The 13,278-nt window shown below is 34.7% G+C and overlaps 1 protein-coding gene across 1 annotated transcript in view; it reads left to right on the forward strand.

Moving 5' to 3' along the window:
* Positions 1-10,152: 10,152 nt before the first annotated feature.
* LOC149770862 (uncharacterized) overlaps positions 10,153-13,278 on the forward strand; it is a 44,946-nt gene continuing 41,820 nt past the window's right edge. Inside the window, exon 1 of the mRNA XM_089949026.1 lies at positions 10,153-11,370. Within this exon, the coding sequence (XP_089805152.1) occupies positions 10,537-11,370 (834 nt within the window). The 5' untranslated portion in view covers positions 10,153-10,536. The remainder of the gene's footprint in view (positions 11,371-13,278) is intronic.

Genomic DNA, 13,278 nt, shown 5'->3' on the forward strand with positions numbered 1-13,278 from the left:
AAGTACTTGTCCAATATGTTCAAAATAGAAAAAGCTCATGTTGCAGACTAGTGACGAGGCAACTTTATATTTTGCATGACTACTTACATGACTTTTATTTACTGGTCACATATATCAATCACTTGAAAGGTGGAAACGGTTATCCACTCCAGTGGATTAATAATGACTTTGTTTTAATAATCTGATGGCAAAATCACAGATCTTGAGTTTGCAGATTAACATTCATTTCAAGTCCTCATGGCATGTTCCAAAGCTGTGACAATATGAAAATTGTATACATTGTGTTCCACTATTTATTTCAATCATTTGGCTGATATACATATCTTTATTCATGTAGTTAAGGATCGGAATACAGAAATTTTTAAGACATAATATCGGTACATGTACATACTTAGAATATTGGTTATGTGTGTTGCGAAATTAGAGTAATTCATTTTTTAAAATTTAAATTACAATTAAAAATCAAGTAAATAGGCACATTTTTTTTGCAGTAAACAAAATGAATTAATTTTCAAATCATGTCTATTGTAAGATGTCAGTTTTTTTCTTTCAACAGGTGTAGTAAAAGTTTAATGTTGCAGAAGTATCTCAAGAAAGACAAGACCTTCATTTCAGAAATAACGTTATGCATTATATGAAATTTAGAAAGAATTGTAATTATGTTTGATAAGTAAATTCATATTTTGCGAACTTGTTGTTTTATGTATCAGTTCATTCCAATACAATGTTACAAGAGCTTCATAGCTGCAGATAAAACTATGGGTGCTTGGAATGAAACAAATATTCGAAATCAACTGATTTGTTGAATGAGAAGTAAATCAGTCAGATCTAGCAAAATGTTCAGTAAACAGTTAATAATCATAATTGATCCATTACATTTTAAATAATGTTTTCTAGGGGCAGAACCTGAATAAATAAATATCAAATGAGAAAGACAGTTCAACTGAATGTTATGTTTTATTTCTTTATTTTCTTTTGGATTTAGTGATATAGTCATAAATGGTTTGTTAAATTGCTACAACCAATCGAACGCAGATCTGATTTGCATTATCACATCACTTGGAATGAAATCAGATAAAGAGGGCAGAATAATAAGAAATGATTGAAATGCATTCCGATCCTTCCCATATATGTGCAGGCAGTCTTGAAAGAGTGACAGATCAACTCGTTTCAATTGACCAATTGCACAAAGTTGTACTAAATATTATCCAATAGGTATCATTGTTCAAGTCGATAATATTAATTAATGGATTATCCTGATTATTCATAAACATTACAAGAAAAGTACGTGACAGGAGTACTCATTGCATAAAGTTCTGTGTTTCACAGATATGCATTAAAAAGTGAATTGCAAAGATAAAATATGATAAATTAAGCAGCGAAATTCACAGTTATTGCTTCATGAAATAAATGACACCATGAATTGAGATGGGAAATCTCGTTCTCTTGAGAATCATCAGTAACGCTCTTATCTGTTCAAATTCAAAATTTTAAAAGCAGTTATGTATTACCCTTTGTCAGATAGCCGATACAATTTTCCTATACTCTGTGCAGTTTCATATTTGTGATATCACAACGTGTTACATATCACCTTATGTGATTTTGATTGGTCCAAATAAGCTCATGATACGATTGTGCAGTATTATATTTACTGTTCGGCGGTGATCATGGCAAAGCCTTTTTAACTCAACATTCTGGGATGTTTGGTTTTCAATGAACATTTTGGCGGCCATTTTTCAACTTTCTTTTCAAAAGAAAATTGAGGACAAATTACCTTGAGTGTCGGAATATGGACAATTGACCTTCACTGCGGTTTACTGTGTCATGTATAACAATATCATTATAACAACAATGGTGTAAAACTCCGATACAAGAACAACAACACGAAGTTAAACCAAGGGTATTGCTCATTTGATAGGGAGTGTGTGGGTTGGGGGTGTATGTGCACTATATCTGGAACATAGGGTCATCACTATATACAATTGTGGTTTAAATGTTATCGTTCATAAATAAATAAACTTGCCTCTGTTCACAAAAGATTGTGGACCTAAAACGATCTCCAAACTTACAGAACTTTATCCAACCACATCATATTAATGAAGTAAATATGGGATGCAAGTTCGAGTCAAAATAAAATTGATTTTACATCTTCTGTAGAGTATCCTGCTCCAAATCAAATACTGCAAATATCCGGTCACAAATATATGACAGTAAATATGGGAATGTTTGCACTGAGTTATCCTGTTAACATGAAAATTGCAATAATGTAATGTTTAGTTGTGAAATTGACATTTTAGGGTAAAAATGTACTCTAGACCTAATGTCTAACATATCAAACAATGTGACATTACACGAATTATTCATTTTGTTTTGAAAAATGATTTATTTTTCAGTATAAAATGTTATGTTTCTTCAGACGTACGTTTGTTCTTTGATTTATAGTTTGTAGAAGAGTACAATCAACGTTTACTAGTTCAACTTTGTTTGGGACTATATTTTATGTACAAAAAATGAGAGCGCCATCTGTCGGAATGAACAAAATGATTGATTCTTTATCTAAATGATTTATACTGAAATAAAAATTATGTGATAAAATGAATCTCAAATAATTAATCATTTAATATTAAATGTATGAAACAAGTTGAATAAGGCTCAGCTTTTACGAACCAGACATTATTCAACTCATTTTCTAAAGTCTGCATTATATCATTATTCATTTGAAATCCACTGTATATTTTTAGATGCTTGTCAATTTGTCCTTGAAAATAAACCAAATTTTACACACAAGTGAGTAACTTCATTAGACAAATCATCTTATTAGCAACACGTTTATGAAACGAGTATTTATAGCCCCTCCCACCTATCGCCTCACTGTCGGTGCCCAGCATGGATGGTGTACCCTTCTTATTTTTTACGAAATCCGTGTGTAACTTGTGCCTTTACTTATACTGCAGTTAGTGCGTATGAACCTTGTTGTGAACAATGTGTCAAGGGAGAGGTTTACTATATATCCAACCTTTACCAACTTTACGTTGGCTGTATGATGACGTCATATTTTTTATAATCATCACTAAGCAGGTATATCATAATGATGTTATTGTTACATTTGGATGCATTGATATGACATAAGAGATTTCCGAGGTGTATCGAAAAGAGACGGGACATAAAACGCATTTACTATAACTTGCAAGGTGTTTTGATTATAAGACTAACTCCACTTGTTAGGGCTACAAAACCAATTTATCGTTGCCACTCCTGTAAATCAATGTGTATTTTGCAGGACAGATCCTTCTGAAAGGTTACATCCGTTGTGAAAATAAAGAAGCCAACTAGAAACATAGATATGCATAACCTTCAGACTCATCAATGCAAATTAGATTTAGAACCAATAATTTACAATTATATTATTGACCAGAACATGTCATAATTAAATTAAAGTACAACTATATTATGATTAACTTAAATTAAAATTATATTATTGAACAGAATATGTCATAATTAAATTGATACCTCACAATTTGTCGTAATTAAATCAAATAAAATCAGTTTAAAATCCACAATAATTGACGTTGTATTGCCCTATATATCCATGAATTTAGCCATAGGTCTTATGACGGTATAAATATCTGAGCGTCCATGTAGTGTTAATTCCACGCATCTTACAAATCAAATCACTCATGCGGCTTAGTGGTTAGAGCATCTGCCTTGGATGTAGGAGATCGCGAGTTCGAACCCCGGCCGAGTCATATCAGACTTATACAAATGGTACTCGCAGCTGCCTCGATATGCGCTCAACATTAAGAGGTTAGTGTTAGGACAGGTTGTCCTGGTGTCAGGGTAATGTGACTGGATGGGACATGATCGTACATGTCTGTGGCATGAAACTCTAGTGCTAGATATCAATATAACATGTCACATTGCAGACATCATATCGATTTGACTGAAAAAAATGTTAAGCTACGTGACAAATATAAATCACGCAACATACACACACACACACACATACAAAGTCAAAATTATATATCATTGATGAAGTTTGGAAATCCACCAGCGTCACCTATAAATCGTTGAGGTCTAGTCATTGTATATTTCGTATGACACCATTTCCATGGCTTCACTGTCATGCGCTGCTGCATATGTAGAGACTGAACTTAGTCTCTGTCAGTATGAACTTGGTCATACACTCTGTAAATGTAACTTGCAACTGAACATGTAATACGTGCATAGGGAGTTCAAATGTTCACCCTCAGTAACATGGCAGTGAGCGCTAGGCAGACCTGCAGCTAAGTCAACGGATTGTCACATCGGAAAATAGAGTGTGTTACAAGCAAAACGGTGTTAAGGCAAACCATTACAGGAAGATGTAGTAGTCTGTTCAGCACTGAACGTGTACTAAATTTGTGGATTGATCCAAGTTATTGCTGATTTTACAAGCCAAGAGCTAACCAGACCATGGGCAATTTATATATATTTATATATATTAGGTTAGCGATAATTTGCATGTCACACTTATACGACGATCACTACACATACAATTATCAATAATATAAGCAAGACTTACAAACCAGTATATACGGTGGGTGATAAAATTGTAATGTGAGTATATGCTTATAATGAATGCAATTGCAAAACCATTTAAGAAAATTATAAAAGTTAATGAAAAGTATACAAAATCTTGCAAAATTTTGAACAAGGATAACTAATCAGCACTGGAAATACATATCAATTATAACTGCATGAAAGACTCATCTTCTGTAATCACTCGCATATTGAGCTGTCATAAAGCATAATCCCTTGCGAAAATATGCCATTCTTTATGTTCTTGATAAGAAGAGTCCATACATTTCAATCTACTTCAATATTATGCTTTTTTCAAACAATCATTGAGCTGTTATCTTATGGAAAATTGATGGCATGGTACTTTTTCTGAGTATATTTGCAAGTGTGCGCCTTATGTGTGGAATATTATGGCTTTTTAGAAAAGGCTTTACATTTGGATACGTTTTGGGATATTGTGTGTAATTTCGTATGTTATGAGTACACATTGTCCAAAAGATAAATCCTTTAACATTGCACAAGATGTTATGCATAATATCTACATACTATTATCTTCAACAATCTTTGACAGTCACTAATATGTTGCAATCAGTGCAACTCTAACATACAATTCTGAAATTATAAAGATACAAAAGGTGACCTTTAAATATATAGAAACATGAGTTGTAATAAAAATTCAGAAATAATGATGAGACAGGTAAGAAACAGAAAAAGATGGGTATTCATATGTTGTACATTTATTTAACACATGAGTATACATTCATACATTTACAAACATATAAACAACGACAAATGTATTTTTTTAATCAAAAAAGCGGGTATTAGCATGTAAATTGAAGGTACAGCCATTACAATAACAAGAGTTTTGTGTAAAGAGTATGTAAATATGTATGTTTGTATATGTTTCCAAACCGCACTCACACTGGATCATAGGTCAGTCAGTTTTCCCTGCCTTTACCGCCGTCCTCTTAGTAGAGAAAACAAGCTGACTGAATCTCTCTTTTTGGAGCAGTTTCCGAATCTTCTGGAGTATGGAAAGTCGATAGGTGGCAACCGGATTATTCTTGGAGATTTCAGATTTCACTTTGACTGTCCCGGAAACCCAAACACATCAAAACCTAACAACTTGATTACCTCCTACCGCAGAACAATTCGATAACTGCAGGTGTTCTTTGTGCGACAAACATGCCCCAGCTACCAAGTGTAGAGTATCAATTCAAAAGTGTTCTCCATGGTATAGCAGTGTTAGGGACCAACTTCGCACTGCTAAAAGGGACCACCGTAAAGCTGAGAGGCTTTGGCTTTCCACCAGACTAACTATTCAGAAGCAAATCTATGAAGCCGCTAAGAAGAATGTCATAAAAAAATAGTCCAAGCAGCAAAGTCAGCCCACTACACTACTAAGATCATGGAAAGTTCCAGCTGCAAAGAGCTCTTTGAGCTTACTAACAAGCTAATGTCAAGCAACAAATGTACAGCACTTCCAACTACCTCCTCTCCAGTCGACCATCCAGACAAGTTTGCAAATTTCTTCCGTGAGAAAGTATAAACCATTAGAGATAATGTAGACACTATAATTGCAACTGACTAGTCGTCACATACAGTTGGGATACGGAATTTGAGCTGCAACCATTAGCAGCATTTGTACCTGTCTCTATGGATTTTGTACGTACAGACAGGATGAAGAGTGCACCAAAGGCATGTAAACTTGATCCAATTCCAACATCAATGCTACTTGAGTGCTTCGATCCAGCATTGCCTTCACTAACTGAAGTTCGTAATACCTCTCTCTCAACCGGGGAATTTATCAAAGCTGCCATTGTAAAGCCTCTGCTGAAGAAACCAACACTAGACCATAACGATTTAAAGAACTACGGCCCAGTTTCTAACCTCCTATTCATATCAAAATTCTTAGAAAAGGTTGTTCTATCCCAGCTTGTATCTCATCTAAATTAAAACAGTCTTTTTAGCAATATACAACCTGCATATCGCCCTTGCCACAAAAGTTCTTATCCTTCTTGATTTGTCTGCAGCATTTGACACAATAGACCATGATATATTACTTCACCGTCCCCAGAAGGTATTTGGCATTCATGATACAGCCTTAATGTGGTTCAAGTCATACTTGGTCAACATGATACAAACTGTATCTGCAAATGGAATACACTCCATCCCAGTTGATCTATGTTGTGGTGTTCCACAGGGATCAGCTATTGGACCTGTTCTCATCATTCTATATACTCAGTCGCTCTCAAATGTCATAGATCATCGTCCAGTGTCTCACCTATTGTATGCTGATGACACCCAAAAATACAACTCTAGCCACCCAACTGAAGCTGATGCTACCATATAAGGTGTAGAGAGGTACATTTCTGATGTGAAATCATGGATGACATGTAACAAGCTGCATACGGATTATGATAAAACTGATGTCATTCTGATCACAACACAAACGCCTTCTCATTCCCATCATTTACCTCAAACAATAAATATCGACAACAACATTACATTCACCCAGTCAGTACGAAACCTAGGTGTTACTCTGGACAGTATTCTCACATTGCACAAACATGTCATGAACATATGCAAGGTTGCATATCTTGAGCTGAGACGCATCAGCTCCATTCGCAGATATCTTTCATTTGATGCCACTAAGACACTTATGTGTTCGTTAGTACTTTCAAGACTGGACTATTGTAACTCAATTCTGCCTGGTTCATCTCAATATCTGCTCCAGAAACTTCAAAAAGTTCAAAACACAGCTACTCGGATCATACTTAGAGTACCACGATCAGAGCACACCTCCCCGCTGCTCTGTGCCATACACTGGCTATCCATTCGATCCAGAATCAAACACAAAACTTGTTCTCTGTGATACGTTTCACTGTCGGACTCTAGTCCAACATACCTATCCGACCTCACCAAAGTGTATACACCAGCAAGATACTTACGCTCCTCTTCTGACAATCGTATACTCATTATTCCCACTATGAAAACAAAGTGTCCATATGACAGCGTTCTTTTGCATCCCCGGATCTAGCAACGTGAAATAAATGGCCCACTAAACTTAGCCACAAAGACACAGTGATCCCATTCAAGAGTGCTCTCAAATCTCACTTATTTCGACTGCAAGAACAAACTTAAAGACCTAATAATGTTTCCTACCTCAAATATTCTCAGCATGTTTTTTATGTCTTCTAGCTTCATGGTGTTTGTTTTTGTAATTATATCGGTATATATGTTTTTATCTTATAGGTGTTGCCTAATGTTATAAAGCGCTTAGAGCTTCTAAAGATTAGGCGCTATACAAAGTCCTCGTTATTATTATTATTATTATTAGTAGTAGTAGTAGTAGTAGTAGTAGTAGTAGTAGCAGTAGTAGCAATAGTAGTAGTAGTAGCAGTATATGTCTTAGTGTTTTATGATACCTTTGCTAAATATTCTTGCAGCGCGAATGGTAAAGATAAAATAACAAACAATGAATTGCCCAAAAATATTCGGAAAATAAACCCCTTCAAATAAATTTAAATATGAAGAACAACATACAACAAATACGAATTATGTGAAGTGTTTATAAAAGAATACATGATGTTAACACAATCCTTAAAACATGTGTTGTGTTAATTGCAAACACCTAAGCGTTGTAAGATTCTCTCAGGTCGTATGCTCTTGCAAAGTTTCTTCAACGAGTCCATGTCAAAACATGTCTTTCTCGCAGGATGGAAACTGACAGACACAACAAGTGCACCACTGGCATGTTAGGCATTCAAGTTGCAGCTGACATTACAGGAAGTATGCAGGAATGGCATATGCAGATCCGATATTTGATTGGCACTGTACCAACTCATCTCCAGTTTGTAATATAGAAAGGATACAGCTCTGCAATAATGGGTTTGATGTTCTCACGTTTTTGTGGGATAATTTCATTCCACATATTTGACAGGCATGATGAACATATTAATTTATACAATATTTTCAATAAGTATATGGAATCTTCCACTGAAAATAGGTGACTGAACGGCCATTTTGGATATTGTTTCTCCACTTTCATTAACATTTATATAATGTGACTTGGCAGACAGAAGTACATAATTATTTTTTGTAAAATCCGGGATATTATTGGGTTGTGAGGTTCACAATTTTGCACGGCCTTTCAGTGGATATACTAGGTTTGAAATGGATGAAATTTACTGTTGTGTATACCATTTTAGTTTAAACCTATCAGTATGGCTATATTTTCTGTACTAAAACTTGTGACTTTCTCCGGTAACCAGCTCGATATGGATGTTGCCATGGATGCATCAACGTTGTATCAATCTTTCGAACATTCTATATACAGACACATAATGATAGGAGCCTTTGATTTCTCAGAAAAAGGAGATGATATGCTGCTGAGATCTTCATGAATTGGCAAAAATGAAAAAAATATTTGTTTGGATGTTTTGATGTGATTTAGGAAGACTGAATTATGCAATAATCGCATGACCGATTTTTGCTGTTTATGGAAGAGGGTGGATTCATATGCCAACTGTGAAATGTTGTTTCTAAGTGTCAAATGTTGCATATTTGGGCCTAAAGATGAGATACAACATAGGGTTAAATGAAATAGAAAATTTCATTGTATACCAAAGAGCCAGTTTCAGTCACATTAAGCAAAAGTGATGCTTAATTAACCTCATCATAAAGACGTTATGAAGGGAAGTACTAGGCGCACCCATATCATAAGACCCTGACTGCGTATTGGGGAAACCATCAGCAATTAAGATTTATAATGTGATCTGTACACATTCGTGCCAAAGTCTCGTTTAGATATTTCAAAAGGCCAATAGCAGTGGAACAAGAAGTTCCGACATGTTCACTAATCATTGTTTGACATAACTTGTTTATTTCTTTCCATTTTATTTCTTCATAAATATAGTGTTGCATGCTTCTGCATATTGCCTTTTATCTAGCTTAGTAGATATATATGTCGACACAGTTCATAACAGGTAAAATAAAGGATAAACAGCAACTACACCGGTCCCTTAAAGAAACCAATATAGTATATTGGTACAACTTACACCTTTTGCTCCCTACCAATCATCGTTATAATAATAATAATAATAATAATAATAATAATAATAATAATAATAATAATAATAACAACAATAATAATAATAATAATATGAATTATTTATTATTATTATTATTATTATTATTATTATTATTATTATTATTATTATTATTATTATTATAAACATGTGATTTCTTTCAACTCACAGATGGCCAAGAAAGAATGTGTCTCCAGAGATTTTCTTTCTAATCCATCTATTTACGTGCACATTTCAAATTTAGATTAAATAAATCACTAAATAAACAGGTCTGCTCATATCTACATTTAGCTCTAGATAAAGACTCCAACGTAGTGATACAAGCATGTGGATGATAATAAAATCAATAGTTTATTGATAAAGTGTCTGCTCTGTATTCAGTTTACTGCCAGCATGTTGTTCCCTTGGTCGTTATCAACAGCACAGGTACAACAACACAGGTACAGGTATATGTTCGGTACATATATTTATCAATATCGACCCACGTATTGACATGCGTAGAAATCTAGAAATACCTCACCAGTTCGAATATCTACTTCATGAGTAATAATCGAGCTACTGGTTGAACAGGTGGAAAAAAATATAGCAGTTAAACTCAACGGTGCTCTTTAATGTACTGTTAAATACATCTCGATAACAGCTGGTTTTTGATTGGTCGAATATAACGAAGGTACATCTTAATGGCGGCCTTAGTACATGAATCTAATAGTTGTCTCTCCAGTTATAAGATTTAAACACTAGTGTCAGTGAACAGTTACTTTTGTTACATTTTATTTTGTTATTTTTGTATGAAGACGGAAGAGTTTGCCATTGTTGTATTTGGTCTTTAGGAATTTAACGTTCGGATCTGCCGGGCAATTGTCAGTTTAACGGTGATTGTGACAATCTAATGAAGATGGACTCGGCTACAAATATTCCTTGTGATCTGTGTGATCAGCATTCGAACTCTGTAGCATACGGCCGATGTTTGGATTGCGAAGAAAACTTGTGTCAGTCATGTTGTACTTTCCACGAAAGATCAAAAGCAAGCAAACATCACAGAATATGTGATTTAGGAACTCTGGATCTCAAAGAGAAAGGCAAGATTAGACAACGCTTTTTCTGCGACAAGCATCCCGGGGAAGAAATAAAGCTCGTGTGCCAGGTTTGTAATGTCATTATGTGTGTTTTGTGTAAGGCTGTAAATCATGACACCCATGCTTCAAAAACAATTGCCGACAAAGTAGCGGAATGGAAACATATCTTAGAGGCTGAGTTACATAAGTGTGAAAACACGTTGAGACGTCTGAGCTTAGCTGCCCAAGAACACGAAGAACTTGATAAAATCTTGAACGACGCTGAAAAACGAGAGATCGAGGCCATCGACAAGCAACATGCAATTCTACTTAAAGTCCTTGAAAATGAAGTGAATCGTAAGAAGGAGAAGGTGCAAACTGTTTATATGGAATATAGACAAACAAACGTACGTAATGCAGCCTTTATTCAAAAGGAATCGATGCGTTGCATTATGGCCATGACAGATTTGCGAAAGGTCATCAACGAAGGTACGAGCATCGATATACTTAAAAAGGGACCAGCACTAAAAAACACCAACAGAGCATTGATTATTCCTGAACCTGATAAAACACCGAGGAAACTGTTTATCTCAGCCGATGTTAAACCTCAGGGAATAATGGCTTTCTTACTTGGGACTTTTCCGAAGCAGAGAACAATAGTTGAGTTAGTAAGTATATATCTCTACACTAAGTAGTACTGACCCTGATACACCTCTAGATGATAAATATGTCTCCGGCTGACTTTTGCTTTTAACAGCGTAAAAACTTCGATACACGATTCTTCGTTAGTCATCTGAATATATGTAGCGATGACTGCGACAGTATTTGGTTTTAGACAATACGCATAGAATGGGCTAAAATCCCAGTCAAAAGAAATGCTAATTAATTACTTGCACTTTACTATAAACTGGATGACATATTTATAGTATAATTGTAGCGGAGCCTTACGAAATAAATAAAACTACTTAAAAAGAGTAATGCTCGTTTTTCAGAGCATCTCATGCAAAAAGTTAGGAGAAAACTGGTAAAAAATTAACAATTTTACTATTTGGCAAACACTACATACTGATGCTGGTAAAATCAATGACTAAGAATAGTTATCAATTTTTGTTGAAATGCTACAAAATATGATACTTTCCATTGTCGCTGATCGGACATTAAACGTAATCATGGATAGCTTATGTTTGAGTTAGTACATGTTGAATATGCGCCTTGATGCAAAAGGCTTCACTTACTGTGATGATTCTAATGCATGTATGTATTCGGGATATATAGAACAAATATGTACAGTAAAGTTCGTTGTACAACAAAATCAATTTTTAGAAACATCTAGCATGTATTTAATTACATAGGTATGAAAGAGATTGGTAAATATTTGGTATGACTTAGTCGGGGATCGAACCCACGACCTTCCGCATCGGAGGTATCACTAGATATGAAAGTAATTGGTAATTAAAAGCATTATACTATCAATATATTTTTTCAAACATTATATTTATATTAGTGCAAATTACGGTGCTAAGTCATATAATTTTGCAACAAACACATATCAGTCCCAATTAGATCATTATATTGCACTGGAATGCATTCGAAGATAACATCATCATTGCGGCTGAGTTTGAGATTGTGCTTCTGGAAAAGGAAATTCACATACAACTCTAAGCATAAATACAAGTAATGCAGTTGCAGCTTTACAAGCTGTACAATTCGAGTAAACAGAACAACCTTCATGCACAGTGTATATGTTAATAGTTACAATACATTGATTTTTATTGCTGTCTGAGTAGAATCAGAATTATTACAGACCATCTCTGTAGTAATTCAATTTTCCACAATCACTGAATACTAGAGTGGTACGGAAGTGGGTCTGTTTGAATGTATTGGATACCCTATGTGACCTCGGACATCCACACCAGACTATGTCATCACATGCCAGTCACACTCGCGTCACTTGGATATTTATAACTTTAGCAACCACTAAAAAAGTAACCAAATATCTATGGATCGCTTGTGTGATAGCTGAAAGTGAGGGTTAGAGATGAGATCGGGTTTCTGGGGACGCATAGCGTAGCGAATGGGGCAAAGGCCATATATACGTGGTACGCACCCACATTAATGAAGATCATCAAATGTTGAACTACCTGCACGTAGAAGAAAAGATAAGGCGCTAAAAATATTTTCTTACATGGGTCACTGTCTAATATATGAATGTTTGCTAATTCTCATGGACTTCTGTCTTTTATTATACTGCTACTGCATATACTGCTACTACTACTACAACCGATAATAATAATAATAATAATAATAATAATAATAATAATGTGACTGATTTTTCTTCTTAAACCATTTATTGGAAATATGTGGTCTCATAAACAGAGGTCTTACAAGATAATGGGTCATTTCGATAATGTATTCGACACAACTGCAATAATGTACTAGAAATAACTAACGCTACAAGGAGTGTTTATTTTGTTTCAGAACTTAAATGCTTGGCTTGAACAAAACAAATAATATAAAATAAATATAGACGATCGTAAACTTCAGAATAACTTTGATAGGTGAAGGAAAACAAGCGA

The sequence above is a fragment of the Sinohyriopsis cumingii genome, unplaced genomic scaffold (assembly GCF_028554795.1).
Source record: "Sinohyriopsis cumingii isolate HCF-2022 unplaced genomic scaffold, ASM2855479v2 utg002241l, whole genome shotgun sequence".
Taxonomy (NCBI): domain Eukaryota; kingdom Metazoa; phylum Mollusca; class Bivalvia; order Unionida; family Unionidae; genus Sinohyriopsis; species Sinohyriopsis cumingii.